Here is a 25,476-nt window from a genome sequence, read left to right as displayed (position 1 = left end):
ATACAGTATGGGCTGACACAGTATGAAGTAATTTGTGTGAGGGTGGGGTAAAGAGGAAGCACCACCAGTTGTTAGGGTGGTGATTGAAGAAACAGCTGCTCTACCAAATGTAATGCAGGGTTGTAGAAAGTTTGTATTCTATATATATAAGCAGTAGCGTACCGAGGGGAGGGGGCGGGGGGGGACCGACATATGTCCCCGGGCGCCGACCTTATGGGGCGCCAAAATGGGTTGGAAAAATAAATTGAAAGGTTGTGGGGGTGCAAATCGAAAGTTTGAGGGGGGAGTGTGCAAATCGAAATCTTGAGGGGGGGGGTGCAAATCGAAATCTTGAGGGGGGCTGCAAATCGAAAAGTTTGTCCCCGGGCGCCGGGAAGGGTCGCTACGCCTCTGATATATAGGTACTCTCTACCGGGATCGCCTTTCTTACGTACGCCTGGTAGTTTAATGAAATCAACACAAATCCAATTTAAGATATTCTATAATGTTTCGTTATTCAACACAAATCCAATTCAAGATATTCTATAATGTTTCTTTATTCAACACAAATCCAATTCAAGATATTCTATAATGTTTCTTTATTCAACACAAATCAATCTCCTACTCCTACCCTAACTACGTCCTAAGATCTAACTGTCTACTAACACTAACTACAACTACACTTCCATGACAAACTCTAACGCTACAATTAATTTCAACTTCTCTACATCTTTCCCCTAGCGCTAACTCTCTCAAACTTCTACCTAACTGCTGTCCCACGCTTCACTGCCCATCTACCGTCTCACATGACCGGCCATCACCTGTTTTTATATTGCTCTACATAACTACGCTATGCTCTGTTTCTGCTATCTTCTACTTGACCTCTATAACCTAAGCTTGCGCCATGACACTTTGGTGTCGTACTTTTCATAGGCATTCTATAGAACACAGTATGGGCTGACACAGTGTGAAGTAGATTAATGTCGTTCGTATTTTCGCTGGGAATTCCATAGAACACAAAACATGATAATCGTCAAAGAGTAGAATAAGCTTTTCCCATGTGCATCATTTCCTAACCCTAATCCTAACATTAACCCTTTGATTAGTGTGGAGTTTAATGTTAAAATTTGGTTTAGGGTAAATTTTAAATCGGCACTGCGGTAATGTCCTACATATTATTTTTTTTGGGGGGGGGGGGGGGGGTTAATATACAGGGGGGGGGTTGTTGACAGATGAGTAATTCCATCCTGTCCTGTTATCCATGTTATCAACCGTAAAGGCTAGGTTCAGAGTTTATTTCAGGCATTTGGGGGGGGGGGGGGGGGCACTGCACCCATCCCTGGCCGATAGATATGAAGAGATATATAATGTATATAGAAATATGTACTTTAACTAACGTCCCTTGGAAATTTGCCCACACCCCCCTCTTCTCTCCCCCCCCCCCCCTCTCCCTCCCCCAATTAAATAACTGAAACAATTTCTGCTTAGGCTTATTCTGGGCCGGGGATTAGGCTTAGATGTATCTGTTGCCGTGTCTTTAAGTTACCAGCTATTGTGAGTTTGTGAGGGTGGCTATTGGCCGAACGTTGATGTGAGGCTGGAACTATTTGGAGTTTGTGAGGGTGGCTATTGGCCGAACGTTGATGGGAGACTGGAACTATTTGGAGTTTGTGAGGGTGGCTATTGGCCGAACGTTGATGGGGAGACTGGAACTATTTGGAGTTTGTGAGTGTAGCTGTTGGCCAAACGTTGATGGGAGACTGAAACCATTTTGAGTTTGTGAGTGTAGCTGTTGGCCAAACGTTGATGGGAGACTGAAACCATTTGGAGTTTGTGAGTGTAGCTGTTGGCCAAACGTTGATGGGAGGACTGGTACTATTTGGAGTTTGTGAGTGTAGCTGTTGGCCAAACGTTGATGGGAGACTGAAACCATTTGGAGTTTGTGAGTGTAGCTGTTGGCCAAACGTTGATGGGAGACTGGAACCATTTTGAGTTTGTGAGTGTAGCTGTTGGCCAAACGTTGATGGGAGACTGAAACCATTTTGAGTTTGTGAGTGTAGCTGTTGGCCAAACGTTGATGGGAGACTGAAACCATTTGGAGTTTGTGAGTGTAGCTGTTGGCCAAACGTTGATGGGAGACTGGTACTATTTTGAGTTTGTGAGTGTAGCTGTTGGCCAAACGTTGATGGGAGACTGAAACCATTTGGAGTTTGTGAGTGTAGCTGTTGGCCAAACGTTGATGGGAGACTGGTACTATTTGGAGTTTGTGAGTGTAGCTGTTGGCCAAACGTTGATGGAGACTGAAACCATTTGGAGTTTGTGAGTGTAGCTGTTGGCCAAACGTTGATGGGAGACTGGAACCATTTTGAGTTTGTGAGTGTAGCTGTTGGCCAAACGTTGATGGGAGACTGGAACTATTTGCAGGTACCAAGTGGACTCGTCCTGGATCTTCAACGCCATCTTGATGCCGTACAAGGTCTACGAGAGGAACCCGGACTCTGTGTACATCTACAACAAGCTGCAGGTGACAGCTCGCAAACCGATGACGTACTGCGCGACAGCAGACAAAACACACGAATCGATGACGTAACAGGCGACACACTGACAAAACGTAAATCGATGACGTACTGCGCAACACAGAGTGACAGCACACAAATCAGTGACTCTATATGCTTATTTCTCTATATTTATTTAAATGGTGTGTACTTAAGCCAAGGGGGGGGGGGGGACACGGATAGCAGAGGCGGGGCGGGGGGTGCGGATCACACCGGGTTACACTATTTAGAGGGGTGAAATCAAGAAAAAAAAATAGCAAAATATATACAGAAAAAAAAGATAATTCCAGTTAAAAAAATTAGAGTAAAAAATACTTTTAAGAACGTAGTTGACGAAGTGCCGCACCGCGTGACAGCCAACCTAGCGACGCCACTGACGGATAGCATTTGTTTCTCTTATTTTAACTATTTTTATGTCACGACATAATTAAGACTGTGTTTGTCTTAAATATCTAATTAACGATCCCAATATATGAGCTAGCAATGAGTCAATTAAAAAAAACGTGTAAGTTCTGCATTCAAATCCTACCTTAAAATTAGTCATCGTCTTAGTCTCTAACTTAATAAGGCTGGTAAGTAGGTCACCAACCAGTTCTATGGCTCATGCATGTTTTATTGAGCCGTAGAACTGGTTGGTGACCTACTTACCAGCCCTATTGTAATCAGTTCGTTCTTTGTTCCCTCATTGGACAGGTAATCTGCTATAACGGAGCCTGTCACCCTGCCTGGCATGACGACTACCAGAGGACAATGGGGGAGGGTTCGAGACCCACGGACAAATTTAACGTGTCTGATCCTAACGGTGAGTTGTAGTCATTAGACTGAAAGTTTTTTTTTTCAAATTTATGTCTGAATTTACATTTTACATTGTGTTTCTAAGCAGTGTTTCTCCCCCCCCCCCCTCCAAAAATTCCCCCCACCCCCGGGAGAAAAAAAAGTCTGCGAGAAACACTGTTTCCAGGGCCGGCGCTACCATTGAGGCGAACTAGGAGGTCGCCTAGGGCGCTATTCATAAGGGGCGCAAAAATGGGCAATCGCCATTAGTAAAAATAGAACTAATTATTTATAGCTTTTATTGATACTATTATATATTTTTATTAATGTGTGTGAAATTGGACGTTTTAATAAGTTTTGTTTAGGGTGTTAAATAACCTGGCGCCGGCACTGATTGTTTCGAATTTCGAGCAACACTGCCTGTTCATTTACAATCTAAATTTAGAAAAACAAATCTAAATTTTACATTTTGTTTCGTTTTTCAAAAACTGTAGTTTTTTATTTCAAATAAAAACTCACGAAACAAATATACATTTTCCCCCAGATATTACTCCATGTTGCTATAATCTCTTTGGAATTATTTCTTTCAGCTTTTCATTTCACTTACCCCAAGCCGGACCCTAGTCTGACGTCATTCTCAGCCATCGTGAACGGTACTAATTTACCGGCAGAGCTGGGCCGGAATCTAATCCGGGCTCTGGAAAAAGCCGGCAAAAAACATCTGATCACAGAATGAATCTCAACTATAACTTATTCCAATGTAATTTGTTTTCATTATGTCAAGACGGTGCTGTGCCTATAAGTCAACAGTTTTAATGACGAATTAGGCCTTGTCTATATTAGTGTATGTTAGTTGTCTTTATGCTTATGTGAAGGATGTAATATGGGTAATTATGACTGCGCATATTGTTTGGAGTAAAATTGGAAAATGTATGACAAAGTGTAAAGAGCTGTGAGAATATGATGTGTCAGGAAACATGTGATGTGTCAGTTAGATGTAATGTCAGTAAAGATGTCATATGTCAGTAATGATGCCATATGTGAGTAAAGATGTCATATGTCAGTAAAGATGTCATATGTCAGTAAAGATGCCATATGTCAGTAAAGATGTAATATTTCGGCAAAAATGTGAAATGGCATGTATCATCAGTATGCATGTCAATTGGCAGTATTATATGACATGTCAACTAATATATAACATACCTTGAAGATATAACTTGTAAGATCTTATGTGTTATGTGATATTTTTATTTTGTCTACCATGAGCAGATTCCAGAATGTAGTGAGAAATTATATTATTAAAAACTGAATATAATAAGAAAAACTGTTATAATGTTAAACTGCATGTAATTAGTATGTAATGAGATAATATATGTAATGAGTATGCAATGAGAACCTTTGAAATTTGACAAAAAAAGAAGTTCATGATGATATTACTATAGGCCTACACCTATGCAAATGATATTTTAATGATATATTTTTGATATGTAAAATAAATAAGAGGAATTCTAAGGTTATTGATAAATGTTTATTTTAATTACATTGCTGAATTTATTAAATAGATCTCACTATTGTTTAATGTTTGCTCAATTTTTCATTGACACTTATCTTCCTAAAAAATATTTGAACTTGTGAAAATAATTTTTTTTTTTTTTTTTTAATTTGTTTTTTTATGTTTCAATTTTTTCTTAAAATAAATTAAACAGAAACGATGTTTTAAAATGTTTATCTTTACTAAATCGTATATATGTTAAAAGTAGTTAATAGTATTTTATGTTCCCGAAAAATTACAAAAAATTATGATCTATGATATATTTTTGTTGGCCCCTATCTAAAATAAATGGAGGGAGTTAAACGTCATTTTAAAAATATTTAAAATTATTTCATACGTTTTTTTTCTTTTCCTTCATAACGCTAGAGCAAAAGTCTTTCTAATGTTCTCTACGTTAAATTCGCTGCCTACTATATATATATATATATATATATATATATATATATATATATATATATATATATATATATAAGATAGAGACTAATCAATCGATGTGCGTACATATGTGGTGGGGGGAATACTCTTCTCTTCTTATTATTTTATTAGTTTCCACACATATAGTTTACTATTGTGATGAGGACGAGATCGTACTTAGTTCGTGCACTCAATAAAACTCGAAGATCCGTTTGATACACAACATTTATTATTATACATCTAATGCTTGCATATAATAGGGTTCACTTTACTACACAATATACACTTGTTGCCTACCCCTACAGGTTAATGTTCTCTACACTATTGTCACTACACTGTTTCCTAGCTCTACACTTATCTACGTCCTTTCACTACAACGTCTCAACCCTCGACTGTCCCCAACCCCTAACTGTCCTCCCTTCTTTGTCCTCACCTCACCACCCAGCCTGGCGTCCATGTCCCCGACTTAACCCCTCCCGTTAAATAGCGTGGTTTCCCCCCCCCCCCCCCCCCATTTACATACCCGGTCAGTTGGGGTAGAACGCCGGTCACGGTCAGGCTGCCGGTACTGTCTCCTATTCGGCCACGGTCAGTCCCGGTTCAGGTGAGAGGGGGAATAACCCGCTAGCATTAACAATGACTCAGCTACAACATCCCCCCCTTTCGCCCCTGCCATGACCCTTTTAGTCTCGTCGCATGTGTCGTCAAACCTAACCTGCAATCTACGTTTAATCTACACCATCACAACATATATATATATATATATATATATATATATATATATATATATATATATATATATATAATGTCTATATTTTATAGAAAGGCCTTATATTGTATAGACATTTATTCTTGCCAAAAAGGGATAACTCACCCTTGGTTACCTAGTGTGTAAAAAAAAACGCCACTGTTTTCAACTATTTACCCGATCAATCGATCCAGAATATCGATCCTCTAGTGTATTAGAACCTCACAGGTTGGCTCATGGTCCGTATTGATTTTGAACTTTGGAGAGCTTCACTGGGCGGTTCATGTTTATTTTAATATTTGTTCACACAGAGAGAGAGAGAGAGAGAGAGACAAATATTAGGTCGCTGATGCAGAACATACCTTGTTCTTAAGAGACGTCTGTTATTGGCGTTAAGCAAAGCTGCCACCTCCCTCCAGAAAAAAAATATCACTCGTTTTATGACCTTTCCTCTCAAAAAGTGTCACATAACTCCACCAGAGTTTCTTCCAGGCATCTCTTCGGGGAGGGGGGGGGGCGGGTTCTCTCCCCCCCCCCCCCCCCCCCCCCACCCCGAACGAAATAAAATTTATATAGAAAACATATTTTTACCAGTGTCCACCCCCACCCCGGAAAATATCAAGTGCCCCCCCCCCCCCAGAGAAAAAAGTCTGAAAGAAACACTAACTCCGCCCCACCACCCTCCACATACTGTCGCGTAGCTCCAATTTTTCAAAGTAGGTCACATTGCTCCACCTTCCCTCCTCCTTATAAGGTAACAGAACCCTCCCCCCACCCGAACTACGTCACATATTTCTAATTCTCCACCTCGCCTCCCACCCCAATCACATACCCATCTTACCAAAACAAAAGACCTCGTTTCCCATCAATTTCATAGTCATTACAGTGTACAATGTATGTGCCTTAGCCTTGTAAGAAAACACTTATTTTACCCACAAGCAAGAAAACACATTTTACATACAAGCAAGCAAGCTCTCCCCTCTTCCCCCCCCCCCCCCAAAGAAAGTCTACCGCCCCCCGAACGAAATGGAATTTATATAGAAAACATACATTTACCAGTGTCCCGCAACCCCCCCCCCCCCCCCCGGAAAATGTTGATAGCCCCCTTTCCACCCCGAAAATATCAATTCCCCCCCCCCCCCCCCCCGGAGAAAAAAGTCTGGAAGAAACACTGCAAGCAAGAAAACACATATTTTCATTCACGCAGGGAAAAAAACCATCTTTAAACGTACATCAAGTTATCACATCTTCACGTACAAACTATGATTCACATCTTTAACGGTTACCCTTATGAGCTGAACGAAATGAATTGTCATGCCACTATTATAAAAATATTCTAAGCCACCTTAAAATGATGACACTGGTAAAATTATATATTTTCTAATTAAATTATTTATTCTTTCTAAATAGTCCGAGGGTGTGGAGCGGAAGTGCAATTATTTTGTTTTTCATTTATCTAATTCAAATCGGATTTTTAATTTTTATTTTTACAAATATGTGTTAGACTTGAAATACGTAGTGTTAGTTTTGGAGACGACTTCAAGTCGAGCCTTAATTCTAATCACGCCATCCTTATTTACCATGCAACTGGTGATAAAAGCGTTCAAAGTTCGATAACTGATGATATTTTAACTATCGTGTTTAGAAGAGAGTTATTGAAGTTACTTCCCTTGGTAGATCGGCAACTAGACATGTTTGAAATTCGCCCACAATACTTTTATCGATTTTAACGAGATCCTCTTGTCTATATGCGGTTCTAAAAGTGGCTATATTATAAATGATCGCGGGCGGTGTTTTATAATAATGTACATTTGTAGGTGGTGAGTCAAACATTACCATTTTAACATTTAAAAATACAACTACATAAAACTTTGTCCTTTCAACAGCCAACAAATTATTTGCATATTTGCCATTTTTATTATATTTTAAGCACATTGTTTCGCTTGTTATTATATATATATATATATATATATATATATATATATATATATATATATATATATATATATATATATATATATATATATATGCCATAACCGAATCTAGAGAAAAAAAACGGAATTATTTTTTATAAGTTTGTTCTTGGTGCGAGCGATACAGTGGCGTAGCCAGGATCGTCTCAAGGGGGGGGTTCCAATTTTTACCCGGGGACAAACTTTCGATTTGCACCCCCCCTCAAAACTTTCGATTTGCACCCCCCCCCCCCTCAAACTTTCGATTTGCACCCCCCCCTCAAACTTTCGATTTGCACCCCCCCCCCCTCAAACTTTCGATTTGCACCCCCCCTCAAACTTTCGATTTGCACCCCCCCTCATACTTTTTATATATACCGAGGGGTCTATGGGGGGGGGGGGGGTTATGACCCCCCTAACCCCCCCCCCCTGCCTACGCCACTGGAGCGATAAGTGTGGTCTATAGTCTATTGGAGTCTACATAAACATCTTGTGTTCAAGTACCTGAATTCTTCTCTGGAGGTCTGCATTGAAGGTCAATGCCCCGCATCCATTCAGGAACACAGACATGACTAGTGCTACGGTTGTTTGGGCACTCATTGCAAGTATTTCAAGCTTCGTTCCTTCCTCAGTTAAGATGTGTTCCCTCATCAGATAAGATGTGTTCCCTCATCAGATAAGATGTGTTCCCTCATCAGATAAGATGTGTTCCCTCATCAGATAAGACGTGTTCCCTCATCAGATGTGTTCCCTCATCAGATAAGATGTGTTCCCTCATCAGATGTGTTCCCTTATCAGATAAGATGTGTTCCCTCATCAGATAAGATGTGTTCCCTCATCAGATAAGATGTGTTCCCTCATCAGATAAGATGTGTTCCCTCATCAGATGTGTTCCCTCATCAGATGTGTTCCCTCATCAGATAAGATGTGTTCCCTCATCAGATGTGTTCCCTCATCAGATGTGTTCCCTCATCAGATAAGATGTGTTCCCTCATCAGATGTGTTCCCTCATCAGATGTGTTCCCTCATCAGATAAGATGTGTTCCCTCATCAGATAAGATGTGTTCCCTCATCAGATAAGATGTGTTCCCTCATCAGATAAGATGTGTTCCCTCATCAGATGTGTTCCCTCATCAGATAAGATGTGTTCCCTCATCAGATCAGATGTGTTCCCTCATCAGATAAGATGTGTTCCCTCATCAGGTAAGAGGTGTTCCCTCATCAGATAAGAGGTGTTCCCTCATCAGATAAGATGTGTTCCCTCATCAGATAAGATGTGTTCCCTCATCAGATGTGTTCCCTCATCAGATGTGTTCCCTCATCAGATAAGATGTGTTCCCTCATCAGATGTGTTCCCTCATCAGATGTGTTCCCTCATCAGATAAGATGTGTTCCCTCATCAGATAAGATGTGTTCCCTCATCAGATAAGATGTGTTCCCTCATCAGATAAGATGTGTTCCCTCATCAGATAAGATGTGTTCCCTCATCAGATGTGTTCCCTCATCAGATGTGTTCACTCATCAGATGTGTTCCCTCATCAGATGTGTTCCCTCATCAGATAAGATGTGTTCCCTCATCAGATAAGATGTGTTCCCTCATCAGATAAGATGTGTTCCCTCATCAGATGTGTTCCCTCATCAGATGTGTTCACTCATCAGATGTGTTCCCTCATCAGATAAGATGTGTTCCCTCATCAGATGTGTTCCCTCATCAGATAAGATGTGTTCCCTCATCAGATAAGATGTGTTCCCTCATCAGATAAGATGTGTTCCCTCATCAGATGTGTTCCCTCATCAGATGTGTTCCCTCATCAGATAAGATGTGTTACCTCATCAGATGTGTTCCCTCATCAGATAAGATGTGTTCCCTAGTCAGATAAGATGTGTTCCCTCATCAGATAAGATGTGTTCCCTCGTCAGATAAGATGTGTTCCCTCATCAGATAAGATGTGTTCCCTCATCAGATAAGATGTGTTCCCTCATCAGATAAGATGCGTTCCCTCATCAGATAAGATGTGTTCCCTCATCAGATAAGACGTGTTCCCTCATCAGATAAGATGTGCCAATGTACTTAATGACTGGACTTCATACATTCTCTGGCCCTAACCCTTATTTCGACATATGAACTACATAAGCTAGCCTTGAGAATACGTAACATCTCAACGTCATAACAAGTCGTGGGACTTATATTGCCTCCCGTGTAAGTGTAATATGTGTTAAGGGGAAACAACTTATAAATAAAGTTAAATGATAAACAAACGAACATTATATGCAAGAAAACATAAAATAAAACGTAAAATTTAATTTATTACAACAAGAAAAGAATTGTTGAAAAACAAATTATTAAGTTATTATTACCTTAATAGTACTTTAACTTAAACTTTTACCATAACCAAGTTATCTCAACCTTTAACTTAATTGTAACGTTTTTTCTAAGATTAGCCAATACAATCACCATAATTTTTATTGGTTTACAATTGATTTTATTCGATTAAGAATTTTTTTATTAAAAGTAACACGTTTAATAAAAAAAAAAAAAAAAAAAAAAAAGAGGAAAATTTGTTTTTTTTCATAAGTCTTTATTGTCTTAATTTGGCTGCTTTGATCCATAAAACTTTGTCCACCTTACTTTTCTTGTGATAAAATTGTATGTAATGATTTGAATTATGATATAGGCACATAGATTATATGGATATACTAGATTATACTTGCAAAAAAAGTATTTATGTATATATATATATATATATATATATATATATATATATATATATATATAATTGTCAACACTGATATTCTTATATAACAGTCAGGGTTGTGAAGGAACTTCCAATGGAGTAGCACTATAGAAATTTTTAAACAGTTAAAAACTGTCAGTCAAATGAGTTAAAAACTCAGACAAGCCAGGTTTTTCTCTTCAAATGTTTATTATAAGTCAGGCCAAATCTTACAAACATACTGACAAGTGTGATGATTAAAAAAAAAAAACTGTACATGTTATATAATCTTTACAAGAGTAAAATATACATCCACAAAGTTCAAAGGTCACCATGTCAGTAATGAAATGTGGTCAAATTGGACAAATATTTGTACACAAATAAAACAATTAGTGCTGGTTTCAGATAAATGTTGCATCTAATGGGGGGGGGGGGGGCTAGATCTGTTGCATCTACATCCAACATAACAATGTACTTTGGTTGTAAATGCAGATTACACAACTGAAGTTGTTTTACACAGACAATGGGTGTGACCCTCTATCTAGAAGTGAGTGACTTGGTCTAGTGGCTAATATTAGTTGCTTAGTGCGTCTACACGTCTGACTCTAAAGGTTAACAGCAGTTAAACATGGCCAGAGATTATTTGTATTGTGTTATTGTAGACTTGATCAGGGAAATTTTGGACTGACACTAAAATCCTGAGACCAACATTTTTTTATCAAATTGTCTTAAAACATGGATGTGAAATGATTCATACCTGTGAAGGGCCACACACATTTCATGTGTTAAAAAAAAAAAGATATTGATATACTTCATAAATTTGTTTTAAACAGATGAAATACCTCTTACAACAGATTCCAATAAAGACAATATACCACTGTAAATAAAACAATTGTGCCCAATTGGTTCTTGCCACTGAGATTAAAAATAAAATGTTCAAAATAAATGTTATGGCTACGAAAATAAAATTTGAAAAAAAAAAATCTTTAAATGCTAATAATTTTTGGGTAAGGACAAAAAAACTGATAACAAATCTTTGAACCCTACTAACTTTTGAGTAAGGACAAAAAACTGATAACGAATCTTTGAACCCTACTAACTTTTGAGACAAAAAAACTGATAACGAATCTTTGAACCCTACTAACTTTTGAGACAAAAAAACTGATAACGAATCTTTGAACCCTACTAACTTTTGAGACAAAAAAAACTGATAACGAATCTTTGAACCCTACTGGCGTTCGAGTAAGGACAAAAAACTGATAACGAATCTTTGAACCCTACTAACATTTGAGTCAGGACAAAAAACTGATAACGAATCTTTGGACCCTACTAACTTTTGAGTAAGGACCTTGACTAAAATACCAGCAATAACAGTGCAAATATTAAAACAATAACAGCTACTATAACATCTATACGATTGTAACTAGGATCGTGCAACAATTTTATCACCATAAGAGGATGATCCAGAGAGATTTATATTTTCTAACACAGTGTTTACACTTGTGACATGAACACTATACATGTCCAGGGAAAAAATATCGCAATAAGTTAGCATGAATGCTCTGTGGGGAAAAATGGTTTCATATAATATTACCTTTTTGCAAGATTTTTTCCTAGACATGAATGGTATACATGTCGCAACTGTAAATGCTGTATAAGAGACCCTAAACAAACTGCTGTATAAACAACAGAGCTAGATGTGTACAGTGAAGCTAGTTTTTTGACATTACATAATAGCGTTCACATATTATATGATAATTTTTTAAAGGAAAAGCTGTTATTTCCAGATGTTATCTAAAACGTCAAAACAAATTTAACTCAACCATTCATTCTATCAGATCACAATATAAACAGAATGCATCACGCTTGAGAAAATACATTAAAATAATTTAAAATTATTTTCTCTCTTTCTCTCAAAGTTTAAAAAAAAAATGTTCATGATAAATAAGAGTTTTAAAAAATGGCTATGTTTGGCTTCTTGATTTCAATGCTGGATAAATATTCAGCTCATTACATAAAGCACAGTAAATATTACATTTTTAATAAAGTTCCTGTTAATATTTAGAAAATATGACAAATTAATTTTTTTTCAAAATCCTTTTAATAGCATTTTTATAAAATAAAGTTGTCAAGATATGTTATAAATTAATACACTTAACCCTAGAATTACAAGTTTCTAACAGAGTATAAGATTATAAAATGCATCACATAGTACCTTGTAATTCTAGGGTGTTATTAATCAGGAAAAAAAAAGATGTGTTTTTCCCATCACAAGCGCCACCATCCACATGATTTCCTACACACAAGTTTAGTGTGACGACACCATACAACCCACATTCACTAGGCAACTGAGCTAGCCAATCATCTAATACCTTTTAAACGACTTTCAGAGTACTTCATGTCACTATTTACAATGTACAAGGATATACTAATCCAAAGATAAATCACACCAATGACAAATGCCACACTGATGACATGTAAGATCGCAGTGATAAAATGGTAGCTAAACAAAGTATTTTTATTTATTTATTTTTTGGTTCAGCAACTTCTCTTACAAAAAAATAAATACACAGAACTTGCATATATAGAAATGTTCTTATAGTTAAAGTACAAATAGAACTGAAACCTGCCTTAAACTGATCTGGTTGTCTATTCTTACCTACAAACCCTCAAGACTAAAAAAAACCCTCAGGTATTGCACAGTTACTTGTAAATTATGATAGGATGACACAGAGTAACCAATGAGAAACTGTACTAGACATTACAAGAGAGGCTGCTGAGAAGGGGGCGGCTGGTACATGTTGGCCTGACCCTGGCTGTACATCGGCCCTCCCACATACTGTTGCTGAGGGGGTAGGGATGTGTGGCCGCCATTGAAAGCTCCAAGTGATGGCACCGCACCAACTGAGGGCAAGGATGAGTAGTTGGACATGTGAGCTGGACTCACCCTGAAAGACATACACCATGGTTAGACATAACTTTCACAAAGCAGACAAATAAATATACATAAATAGGCCTGAAAAACATACACCATGGTTAGATTCACTTTCAGGCATACAATAAGCAAACTAACAAATAAGTATTTATAGAGGCCTGAAAGACATACACCATGGTTAGACTTCACTTTCAGACATACAATAAGCAGACAAACAAATAAATATACAAATGTAGACCTGAAAAACATACACTGTAGTTAGACTTCCCTTTCACAAAGCAGACAAATAAATACATATGGGCCAGAAAAACATACACCATAGTTAGACTTAACTTTCAGTCAAGTATGCAATCACAAAGCAGACACACAAATAAATATACATATATAGTTCTATCGATATTTTGATATCCATTAAGAGGTATACAGTACATGAATATTAATTCAAGTACAAATTAAGTTGAAACAATTCTACCACCTTTCTGTCTACTTTAATTGCTAAGCAACCACTTACTAAGCATTACAATATTTTAGGTTAAAGTTATTTTTATTTAGAATAGTTTAAATTACTGTACATCACTAGTACTTTTTGACTTAGGGTAAGTTTCTGTTATGGCTGCATCCATAAACCAAATTTTGTGCTCTATTTATCATTTACATTTTACGATGAAAAGAAAATTTGAAAATTACAACGATCTTCATTCTATTTATGTCTGCACCTAACCTAGCCATGTATAAAAGAATGGTCTAATTACATGAATGACCGGTATCCAAAGTTCATATTGTGTCGATAATTGATTTACAAATATTTACAAAATATTTATTCATTAAATTACAAAGTTAACTATGTTGTTATTGAGAGTCTGTTGAGTGTACATCTAGCTCAGCAGCAAAGGGGCATAGAGATTTTAGGGTCAGGAGCTAAGGGTTCAAAGGGTTAGCTAGAAATGAGTGAGTCTTTAATGTCAAATTATAACTGATATTCTCCTATGCAAAAAAAAAAAAGATTTAAAACTGTGCAAGTAGAGAATAAATTAGGGGTGACGAAAGATGGACTCACCCAGGGAAAGACTGACTAGATGGGGCCACCTGAGTCTGTGTGTAGATCTGTGATGGTACTGGCCCGCTCATGCTGCCCGCCATAGACATGTTGGGGGGGCCCTGGCTTGGGGGCCCACCCATCCCTCCTGGAACCATATACTGAGGTTGGCTGCTGTACAACTGTAAAAAGGTTATAAAAAATAGACATCAGAAACTTGAAAAATGCCTCAATCATGTTTAGTAAAAAAAACATGATTAATATTCCAAACTAGACCTGTGATTTACTAAATTGTATTGTTACGCATGGTTTGGTTGACTCGTATTGCAGTTCAGGCCAAGAAATGAATTTGATCCTTTGAACCTCAATTTCAATACAAAAAAAAAAAAAACCACTATTTCCCACCACACAAACCTTCTCATCCACTCATCCATATACAACACACATGCCAGGGGAAGCCACTCTCACAATGCTTACACACACTGTTTACATTTTTAAACAACCATTGTCACAGTATACTGAACATACCTGAGAGGGAGCTCCCATGCCAACAGTCTGGGGAACAGGTGAGTAGGTGTTGGGGATACCTGGACCCTTCAGACCTGAATAGCCATAGGCAGGGGTCTCCTTCATTAAGTTATGATACATCTGTAGGGCGTCCATGACTTTCTTATTCAGCTCCACCAGATTGGCGTGTTTTCTATAAAGATCAGAGGGTGGAATAATGTAAATAATAACTTAATGACTTAGAGAATCTAGTTTAAAATTAATCAACAAAGGTATTTAACACAGATAATATTTCAGAGATGACATCAATGAATAGTAATTATCTTTACAAATGCTATAAGTGCTGGCATTAGTCAATTTCATGAGTTTTTTTTTTCAATGGAATGCTTGCAAAATTACTAGGTAAAAGTTACTAATTATCCTTATGAGCGGAAATTCACCGAAAAGTGGCAACCCTGTTTATCTCAAATTCTTTCAATTTTTCAGATACAGATAAAAAATGAAAAACTATACACCAAATCTTACCTGTCTATTTTCTCTAATTCAGCATCTATAAGGGGTCCCATAGCTCTACATTGATCTGGTAAAAAAAACAGAATGCAGGTTTATGCAAATGTATAAATCTTCACATCAACATCTTTTCCCTTTAGTGACCATTCCACATGGGGCCACCACAGAAAGCTCTTTCTACAAGATCGTCATGACTGCCAATTGCTTTTCTAACGTGCACCTCCATGTCTTTTTCCTTGAGGTGCCCGTTAGTGCCATTTATGTGATATAATCTGGATTCATAGTTAAAATGTGCCCCTAGCAGCACCACATAAAGCCCTTCTAACATGAGCAGCATATATAGCTCCTACAGTACAATAACTTAATGCAGAGCTTTAATGTCCTGTATTTATAAGACCCAACTTAAGGGCAGTCAACTGAAACTTGGATCAGGTCAATAACTTCTAACATGAGTATGTGTCCACTGTCTGGTTGATATAATCTGGATTCATTCTTAAAACGTGCCCCACCCAACACCATATAATTCCCCTGCAGTACAATGATTGAAACTTGAATCACAACAACTGAAACTTGGATCAGATCAATACCTTCTAACATGAGTATGTGTCCACTGGTGGATATAATCTGGATTCATTCTTAAAACGTGCCCCACCCAACACCATATGATACCCCTGCAGTACAATGATTGAAACTTAAATCACAACAACTGAAACTTAGATCAATACCTTCTAACATGAGCATGTGTCCACTGTCTGGTGGATATAATCTAGATTCATTCTTAAAATGTGCCCTACCCAACACCATATGATACCCCTGCAGTACAATGATTGAAACTTGAATCACAACAACTGAAACTTGGATCAGATCAATATCTTCTAACATGAGTATGTGTCCACTGGTGGATATAATCTGGATTCATTCTTAAAATGTGCCCCACCCAACACCATATAATACCCCCACTATACAATAACTGACTTGAATCAATAAATGAAACTTGAACAACTGAAACTTGAATGAGATCAATACCTTCTAACATCAGCATGTGTCCACTGTCTGGTTGAGTAACACCAGTAGGATCTGCATTTTGTATCAAACCCAGGACCTCATCTATCTTGGCCTATAATGTTGATCCAAGTTAATTTGTTAGCAAAATCAAGAAAAGTTCAATTTAAATAAATATAGAAATTACAGCTAAAAAATCAAACTATGACTATATAATTTGAGTTGCCTATTCCTTATCCAATGTCTGTCACTGTTGTTTAACACCCCCCCCCCCCACTACCTCGATAATCTAACACTGAATTAAGCCATCTCCCTACTTACCTTATCAAAAAGATTCCCTCGCGTTGTTCCTTAAACTGCGTTGTACCCCCCACCCTATCAGTTCTACCCACACGCTTAAGAGCTTCCAAAAAATAGTTCCCCCGCCCCCCACTCCCTCATTAATCTACAACTGATGAGTTACCCCTCCTCCCCATTTACCTCATCAATTTCCTCCTCCCCTGGTGTCAATGTCTTCACCTCCACTTGGTCATTGAACTGTACTGTCTTTTTTTCTACTTTTACAACTGAAATACATTTTTATGTCACATATAGTAATAATTCTTTAATGTGAGCCATAAGTCATAACAACAAGCTTTTTCTAAGATCCAACAAAGTTATTAAAACTCATTTCAAGAAATGGCAGGCTGGTGATGTTGAGTTGCAGAGGCAATGGGAAACATTTTAATACTGTAGTTTTCTAAAATTTGTGTCATAACAATTCACATTTTTTTAAAAATACTTTGAACACATCTAAATCACAATTTTTAATCTGTGAATCTCAATATAAATATTTAATTTTACGGACATAAAAATTAACTTATTCACATCTGCTTTTTATACAGTTCGTGCCTCCCCTGACAATGAAATGCACCTGTCAAGCTCCTAATTTGGGTATCTCTGTTCAAAATGGCAGACTAAAGACTCACCTTCAGGTTCTGGTTCAGCTGTCAAGTCTGCCGTGACAAAGTTGGCAGGAAATAACCCTTCACCTCTGTGGTTGGATCCCTTCCACCAGTTTGGATCACTAAAGGAAATAACAGTAAGCTATGTTTTTAGACTATGTATATCTTTATATAAAGTTTTTAACAAAATAGTATGGCACTAATTAGCAGTAGTACACTACAAAAAACAGTAAAGTATTTATATAAGTACACAAGTATGGAAATTATGTCAAAGTGTCACATAAAAAGACAAAGGAATGGAAAGCCAGTATAACAAAAACACAGGAGTAAGGGGAAAGAAACCCACCTATCATCCAATACACAAATTAGCTCCCCTGCTTTGAAAGTTAGTTCATTGTCTTCTGCGGCTTCAAAATCATACAAAGCACGAACCTGTGTATAAAATAAAAATTATAATGAATGAATATGATGAATATACAGATACAGCAAACATTGAAACAGAATTGCATCTTGCTACCAGTTACATCAGTTTTTGATTTTGATTAAGCAGTTATACACTCTACCATTCCACCACACCGTCCCCTTATATAAATTCAGTACGTCTATATCCCCCACCTTTCTGTACTGGTTTGGTTTGTATGCCCTACTGTTTGACCATGCGTTCCCCTACTACAAATTCAGCACTAAAAGTAAATATTCCCCACCTTTCTGTACTGGTTTGGCTTGTATGCCCTACTGTTTGACCTTTGCCTTCCCCTCATACAAATTCAGTACTAAAAGTAAATATCCCCCACCTTTCTGTACTGGTTTGACTTGTATCCTCTACTGTTTGACCACACCTTCCCCTCATACAAATTCAGCACTAAAAGTAAATATTCCCCACCTTTCTGTACTGGTTTGGCTTGTATGCCCTACTGTTTGACCACACCTTCCCCTCATACAAATTCAGCACTAAAAGTAAATATTCCCCACCTTTCTGATCTCTTTCTGTACTGGTTTGGCTTGTATGCCCTACTGTTATGCGCTCCCCTCATACAAATTCAGTACTAAAAGTACATATTCCCCACCTTTCTGTACTGGTTTGACTTGTATCCTCTACTGTTTGACCACACCTTCCCCTCATACAAATTCAGTACTAAAAGTAAATATCCCCCACCTTTCTGTACTGGTTTGACTTGTATCCTCTACTGTTTGACCACACCTTCCCCTCATACAAATTCAGCACTAAAAGTAAATATTCCCCACCTTTCTGTACTGGTTTGGCTTGTATGCCCTACTGTTTGACCACACCTTCCCCTCATACAAATTCAGCACTAAAAGTAAATATTCCCCACCTTTCTGATCTCTTTCTGTACTGGTTTGGCTTGTATGCCCTACTGTTATGCGCTCCCCTCATACAAATTCAGTACTAAAAGTACATATTCCCCACCTTTCTGTACTGGTTTGACTTCTATCCTCTACTGTTTGACCATGTGTTCCCCTACTACAAATTCAGCACTAAAAGTAAATATTCCCCACCTTTCTGATCTCTTTCTGTACTGGTTTGGCTTGTATGCCCTACTGTTTGACCACACCTTCCCCTCATACAAATTCAGCACTAAAAGTAAATATCCCCCACCTTTCTGTACTGGTTTGACTTGTATCCTCTACTGTTTGACCACACCTTCCCCTCATACAAATTCAGCACTAAAAGTAAATATTCCCCACCTTTCTGTACTGGTTTGGCTTGTATGCCCTACTGTTTGACCACACCTTCCCCTCATACAAATTCAGCACTAAAAGTAAATATTCCCCACCTTTCTGATCTCTTTCTGTACTGGTTTGGCTTGTATGCCCTACTGTTATGCGCTCCCCTCATACAAATTCAGTACTAAAAGTACATATTCCCCACCTTTCTGTACTGGTTTGACTTCTATCCTCTACTGTTTGACCATGTGTTCCCCTACTACAAATTCAGCACTAAAAGTAAATATTCCCCACCTTTCTGATCTCTTTCTGTACTGGTTTGGCTTGTATGCCCTACTGTTTGACCACACCTTCCCCTCATACAAATTCAGCACTAAAAGTAAATATTCCCCACCTTTCTGATCTCTTTCTGTACTGGTTTGGCTTGTGCTGCTGCTGGTGTGCTGTAGGTAGGGTATAAACTTCCACCCCCACTGGCCCCTCCCCTAAGTGTTGACTTCTGCTGTTCCTCTTGCAGTGACAAAGCAATGGCTGGAAAATAAATGCAAATGTAGAACAATTTGCAATGTAATAATATTGAAAACCTTATTCTAAAAAATCCAGAAAAATGTCATTATTGGCTAATGCAACATTTTTCAAAAATGACACCAGTATGTAATTAAAGTGTTGGTATGTTCTGTCATGATTTTAACATCAAGGGTGTAATGATTTAATTACAGAATCAGTTGCAGGAAATATATGCACAATGAAGAAGTAATTTTTATTTACCTTTCGCTAAATCATCTTCTTCCTTTCTTACAACTGATGGATCTGCTGTTTTTTTCTGCTAAAAACCAAGATTGTTAAATAATTAAAAATTGAAACATATCTTTATGTCAATATTAAATAATTAGAAAGGAGAAAACAAAAAAATATTCTCCAAATAAAACAGGAACAATGAAGGAAATAAGGGAGTGGACCATTTTGGAATGTTTCATAGCTAACATATTAAAGTAAGTTAGCCTTGAGACAGCCAACATGCTCTTACTTTTTAAGGTTTATAAAAGGTAGGTGAACCTAGCCTATGAGGTCTTATAAACCAACAGGCTTGAAACGAAAGTCCTCCAGCTAAGTATTTGAGAATAACATAAATTGCAATATGATTGATTAAAATGTTCACTTACCATGTCTGTCTCACTAAAATCTACACCTTCTTTTTTTAAACTTTCATAGAAAGATGGAATTAAACTGGGGAAGAAAGAATGCAGCATACTGTTATCAAAAAACTATTTCTCCCAAAAACAACAACATCATAAGAGCAGTGCTGAACAAAATCATACACAAGCTAAGAAAACTAATCAAAGTCATTAAACTAATTCATTACAATGCACTTAGATCCAAGTTAAAATGATAACCCAGTAAATTTAAAAGCTGATATACTTTTCCTCTGAGAATGCTGACGATGCATGCAAAATATGAACAGATTCTGCAAAGTTTTTTTTAGATGTCTATTAAGATCATGCACAGAGACATTGGGATTCAATAGTGTAAGGTGTCCACAACAATGATACAAAAGATGAATTAACTACCTTAGAGCTGGATCTTCTTTAAACTCAGCCATGTCTGACCATGTTTTGATCATTAATTTTAACTTCTGAGCAACTTTAGGGTGAGCCTGAATAAGGAAGTATTTCACAACTTTAATTGTCATAAAAACAAACATTATTATTTAGTATTTATTTTTATTTTTCTTAAGACAAATAGAAGAAAAGTATTTGCATCTATTACTTGTCAATAATTTACTCTTTTGCCTGTTTATTATTACTTATAAAAAGACTTTAAACCAAAACATTATTGTTAGATTACCATTATTAATTTTACAAGCTTAAATAATATGAGTACAGATTGATGAGATAAATTACATGAAAATATTTATTATTTGCCATAAAAGCATTACAGATAATTTCTTTTGGTATGACTTTATCTTAATACCTTTTGTGAAATAAGTGTCCGGCACTCAGAAACAAAATCTCTAGAACATATCTCCAGATGGAATGGTCGTCCACAGTTATTAACACATGCATTCAGCAACTGTAGAAATAAAAATTCTTTACAAATCACTATAGAACAAATGTCGTGTTGCAATAAGTAAAAAATTGTTTAAAAAACTATTCCAAAGAACATTTGTAAACTTAAATAATAAACCAACTGATAAAGCTTACATGCACATAAAACATGATGTACTTACAGTTAAAGCTTGCATGGAAACAAATGGAACCTTGTGATTCAACCTTTTTACAATTGATTTTAGACAGTCTTTAGCACTGCGAAAATAAAATGTAATGTCCACAAATGAACACATAATAAAGTTTACCTAACTTTCATTTCAACAATAATAATAAACTGGTATGCTAAGTAATAAACACACAGCTCAGGTATAAAAACATTTCTGTTATGTTAACAGCTTTCCACTATTTCCAGTAGTCCTATGTTTCTTCAGGTTTTGATACTTAAGAAACTTTTTTTTTAATTGTTAATATTTAAATACCTACCCATTCTGCCTAGAAACTTTTTCACAAATATCAAGTATTAGACTCCAGTCCTCAGTTGTGTTCATCTCATGTGTGGCCTTTTCTGTGAACAAATTTATAATACAATTATTAACTGTAGTGTAAGTGTTTTAAAACTAATTAAGTACTAAAGTGTGACTATGGTAGTTGTGTTATGTTTTTAATTTGAGTGAAGAATGAGAGAAAAACATCTATTATTATGTTCTTTCACACAAGAGTGAACAAGATTAAAGGATGGAATGGCTGAGTTAAGGCTAGAGAATAAGTTACACTCAAGTGTCTAAGGATACTGACAATATTGGGAATGTAGGCCTACATATTGTATTATTAACAAAATAGGCCTTCATATTTAATATTTGTTAGACAAGGCAGAAACTTGAGACAGGGAAATGACTAGTAGCACAACTAGAGTTATAGTAGGATTTATTAATATATCAGATCTGAAACTCAAGCCTATTCCTCGATTAGTGATGATAAGGCCTTTAAACTTAAGTTCTTGTGGTTAGGCCCATAGTAGCTTATCTATAAAAACATTACTAGATAAAAAATATTTTTTAAATAAGCTTGAAAATATTCTGAGCGCTCGCATGTTCAGAATAGTCATTGATTATTAATAAGAAAACAACAGGCCAAGTACTAGATATTAGAGAGATCTAGATATAGAATCTAGTAGCAGGATCTAGCTTTTTAAAAAGTGTGACAGTATGACTACAGATTACAGTATACCTTTAGAGTTTAGACACAAAAGAAGTAAAAAAAATAGGCCTAATCAGCACAATTGGCCTAATCAATAATTAATAGCCTGAAGTTTAACTTAAATAAAACCATCTTATAGTCTTATAGTTTATAGACTCATACACTTAATAGGCCTAAATATAATAATATAATATAAGAGCCATATATAAGGCTTATCAAACGCCGCTATTTAGTTGTTTTATTTTCTACTTTTCAGTAATTCGTAATTTGTGGATTTGACAGTACCAATGCTGCCACTGAAAATATTTGCTTTAAAACACTATCAGTAGGTCGTTAAGGACGATACTACCCCCACCCTCCTTTTCCCCAAACCCTACCCTACATTCCCCCCCTCCATGAAAGCAGCCTCCTCTTAATTACCTCCCATAAGTTTAAAATCGTTTCAACCAGAATTTTTTGCCCCTAATAGCCGTCACTAAACTCCGCCCCTACGATTGTAAACATTTAGCAGAATTTAGCTTAGCGTGAACCATAGCTCAGCAGACCATGTAGGGGTGGGGTGGTAGGGAGCGCGCTTACAGCTTGGTGTTTTCTAGCGTCTCCAAGAAGATAATTATATATATAGATAGATCTAGATCATTAGTCATTAGAAAATGATCAGGTGTGTCACATTCACAAAAGAAAACTGACAAGTCACCAAGTCACAAGAATCCTAGCATAGGGCTAGATCTAAAATCGGTAAAATCACGATATAGCGTCGGTTATTATTCCGGAACTGTACAGCAGTAAAAAAACAGTAAAACCATGGCGTAGTCTGTCGAGCCGTTCCGGAAACCACCGGAAATACTGTAAACCATCATTTATTTGCCGCCATATTATTTTTAACACATAATGTTTAAAAATGTGCAAGGATTGATTTTAGTTGCATTTTTAATACTGTTTTGCTATTTATTTTGTATTTCTAATTATTTTAAGTGTATGTGCTAATTATTGCTGCTACTAAACATTATTCTAGTTATTCTTACTACTTTTAACTTTAGTAAATCTAATCGTCTTTTTACTAACAGAACTAGATCTAGAGCTGGTTGTCGCAAATCTTCTGCAGGTTTTTTCTGTTTCTTAAAAAAAAACATTAATTACTACACTCGACTTTATTAATAATATTTAGATTTACTAATTGTTGCTAATTTTTTGTCAGTTAAACATTAAATTAAGTTAAAACATTAATTTAATGCACTTGACTTTATTTTTCTTTCATTGGTCAAATAAACTATGGTTTACAGTAACGAATGTTACCGAAACTCAACGAACACGGTAACAATACCCAATAATTTCCGACGCTATATCGTGATTTTACCCTAAAATCTAAGTAATAGTGAATAGTGACCTAGACTCTAGCTAGACCTAGTCTCTAAAAGTAGAACTAGATCTAGATCTATATTAATCTAGAAATCTAGTAGATCTGGATCTTGAAAGCTAGACAACTTGGCTTGGCAGTTGTCGACATCAGTGACAAACGTCTGTGACATGTCGAGTACGGAGTAGATTGGTAGAAAAAGAAATCTAGCAAGACAGAGAAAAAAGTAGCACAGACATAAACACACTAATTAAGGCTAGAGTAAGGCTATTCCATACCAATTAATTTTAAATTACTACTATTAGAAACAATAAATTCATACCGACGTCAGCGTCGAAAGGTGTTGCATTAGCAAATAGAGGCATTTTTCTGTTATTTTTTGGTGAAAATATCCTGTATGCTTAGTCTGTGTCTCCCAATATTATTACATTACTGATTCTTCCGCGCATGCGCTTTCGTTACGTCATTGTGTGTTTACTTCCGGATTCTATTAATAAACTATCGCTCAACAACATGTGATGGTGATCTTTATAAGCAGGCTAGGCCGAAACAAATGAAAAAAATGTTTTTTTCCCAGTTAATACGAATCGATAACTAAAATCAATATTAAATAACAACAATTACTACACAATATAAAAATGTATCTAAAATATGTTATTTTAAAAAGTATTGAAATATTTCTAGAAATTGATGCTTGGGGGGGGGGGGGGAGTGGGGGGTTCGTAATTTTGTGACGTGGGGAGGGGGCGGGATGATTCGGAAAGTGTGAGGACACACTTTAGCATAAAAATGTAATGAACTTTAGATCTAGTCGTTTTTGAAAGGATGTTATAAAACTGTATTAGAAATTGGCCGAGCTCAGCATACTTTTTAGAAAGAAAAAAAAATTATATTTAAAATGAGACCAACAAACCTGCAATTTTGAGGGTGGGTAGTATGCTGAGGTGTGACGTCATTTTATTGGGGGGGGGGGGAGTAAGTGTCTTGCTTTTTCTGTGACGATGTGTGACCGAGGGGGTATAAAAATCGTCAAAAAAGCGTGACGTGTTATTTTTTTATGACCCCCTGACGATCACTGATGAGAATGGCCCATTTATGTAGATTTTAGTCTAAAAGTAAAGAATTAAAGAAGTGTTATATTATTGTAGTTATTGTGATAGCATATTTTATTTTTTTTTAATTTTATTTTAAGTGTAATAAATATAATTAGGCCAAATTAATCAGTGCGCAGTTGTGTTAGAACACCTCAAATTAAAGATAGTTAAATGATAATAAAGAATACCTTGTAATATACAACAATTTATATTTACGTCTTAGAAAAAGATAGTAAATTCTAAATAATGGGAAAAACGCAATTTCTTTTAAGTTAAAAAATAAATAACTGACACTGAAAGAGACTAAACATATTTATAACGATTACTTCCAAAATAAAAATGTTTTCAAAACAATAGACATGTTTCCGACAATTTTTCCGACAAAATAGAAAAAGTAAAATAACTTCAAACACCATTTTCTATTTCTATTACTATTAATAACGTTGAAAGTAAAAGTGAAAAACTGAAAGCG

The 25,476-nt window shown here is 36.5% G+C and overlaps 1 protein-coding gene across 1 annotated transcript; it reads right to left on the bottom strand.

Moving 5' to 3' along the window:
- Window positions 1–10,880: 10,880 nt before the first annotated feature.
- LOC131928059 (signal transducing adapter molecule 1) lies at window positions 10,881–24,427 on the bottom strand. Its single transcript, XM_059283968.1, has 16 exons — window positions 24,233–24,427; window positions 21,840–21,921; window positions 21,536–21,611; window positions 21,280–21,378; window positions 20,877–20,962; window positions 20,472–20,535; window positions 20,077–20,134; window positions 19,703–19,839; window positions 17,969–18,054; window positions 17,647–17,744; window positions 17,159–17,244; window positions 16,703–16,793; window positions 15,692–15,746; window positions 15,188–15,359; window positions 14,681–14,841; window positions 10,881–13,636 (listed from the first exon to the last, which is right to left on the bottom strand). Exons 1-16 carry the CDS (start codon window positions 24,273–24,275, stop codon window positions 13,450–13,452), a joined length of 1,581 nt encoding a protein of 526 aa, XP_059139951.1. The 5' UTR covers window positions 24,276–24,427; the 3' UTR covers window positions 10,881–13,449.
- Between the last annotated feature and the right edge of the window lie 1,049 nt (window positions 24,428–25,476).

Source organism: Physella acuta, unplaced genomic scaffold (assembly GCF_028476545.2).
Source record: "Physella acuta isolate Inbredline_101_S28 unplaced genomic scaffold, ASM2847654v3 ptg001458l, whole genome shotgun sequence".
NCBI classification, from domain to species: domain Eukaryota; kingdom Metazoa; phylum Mollusca; class Gastropoda; family Physidae; genus Physella; species Physella acuta.
This window is presented reverse-complemented; position numbering and strand designations above follow the sequence as displayed.

Coding starts and splice junctions, on each gene's coding strand:
- LOC131928059 (XM_059283968.1), bottom strand. CDS start 24,275: ATGCCTCTATTTGCTAATGCAACACCTTTCGACGCTGACGTCG. Junction 20,135..20,471: donor ATTTTAGTGAGACAGACATG/GTAAGTGAACAT, acceptor CTTGGTTTTTAG/CAGAAAAAAACAGCAGATCC. Junction 15,360..15,691: donor GAATTAGAGAAAATAGACAG/GTAAGATTTGGT, acceptor TGATCTTTATAG/AAAACACGCCAATCTGGTGG.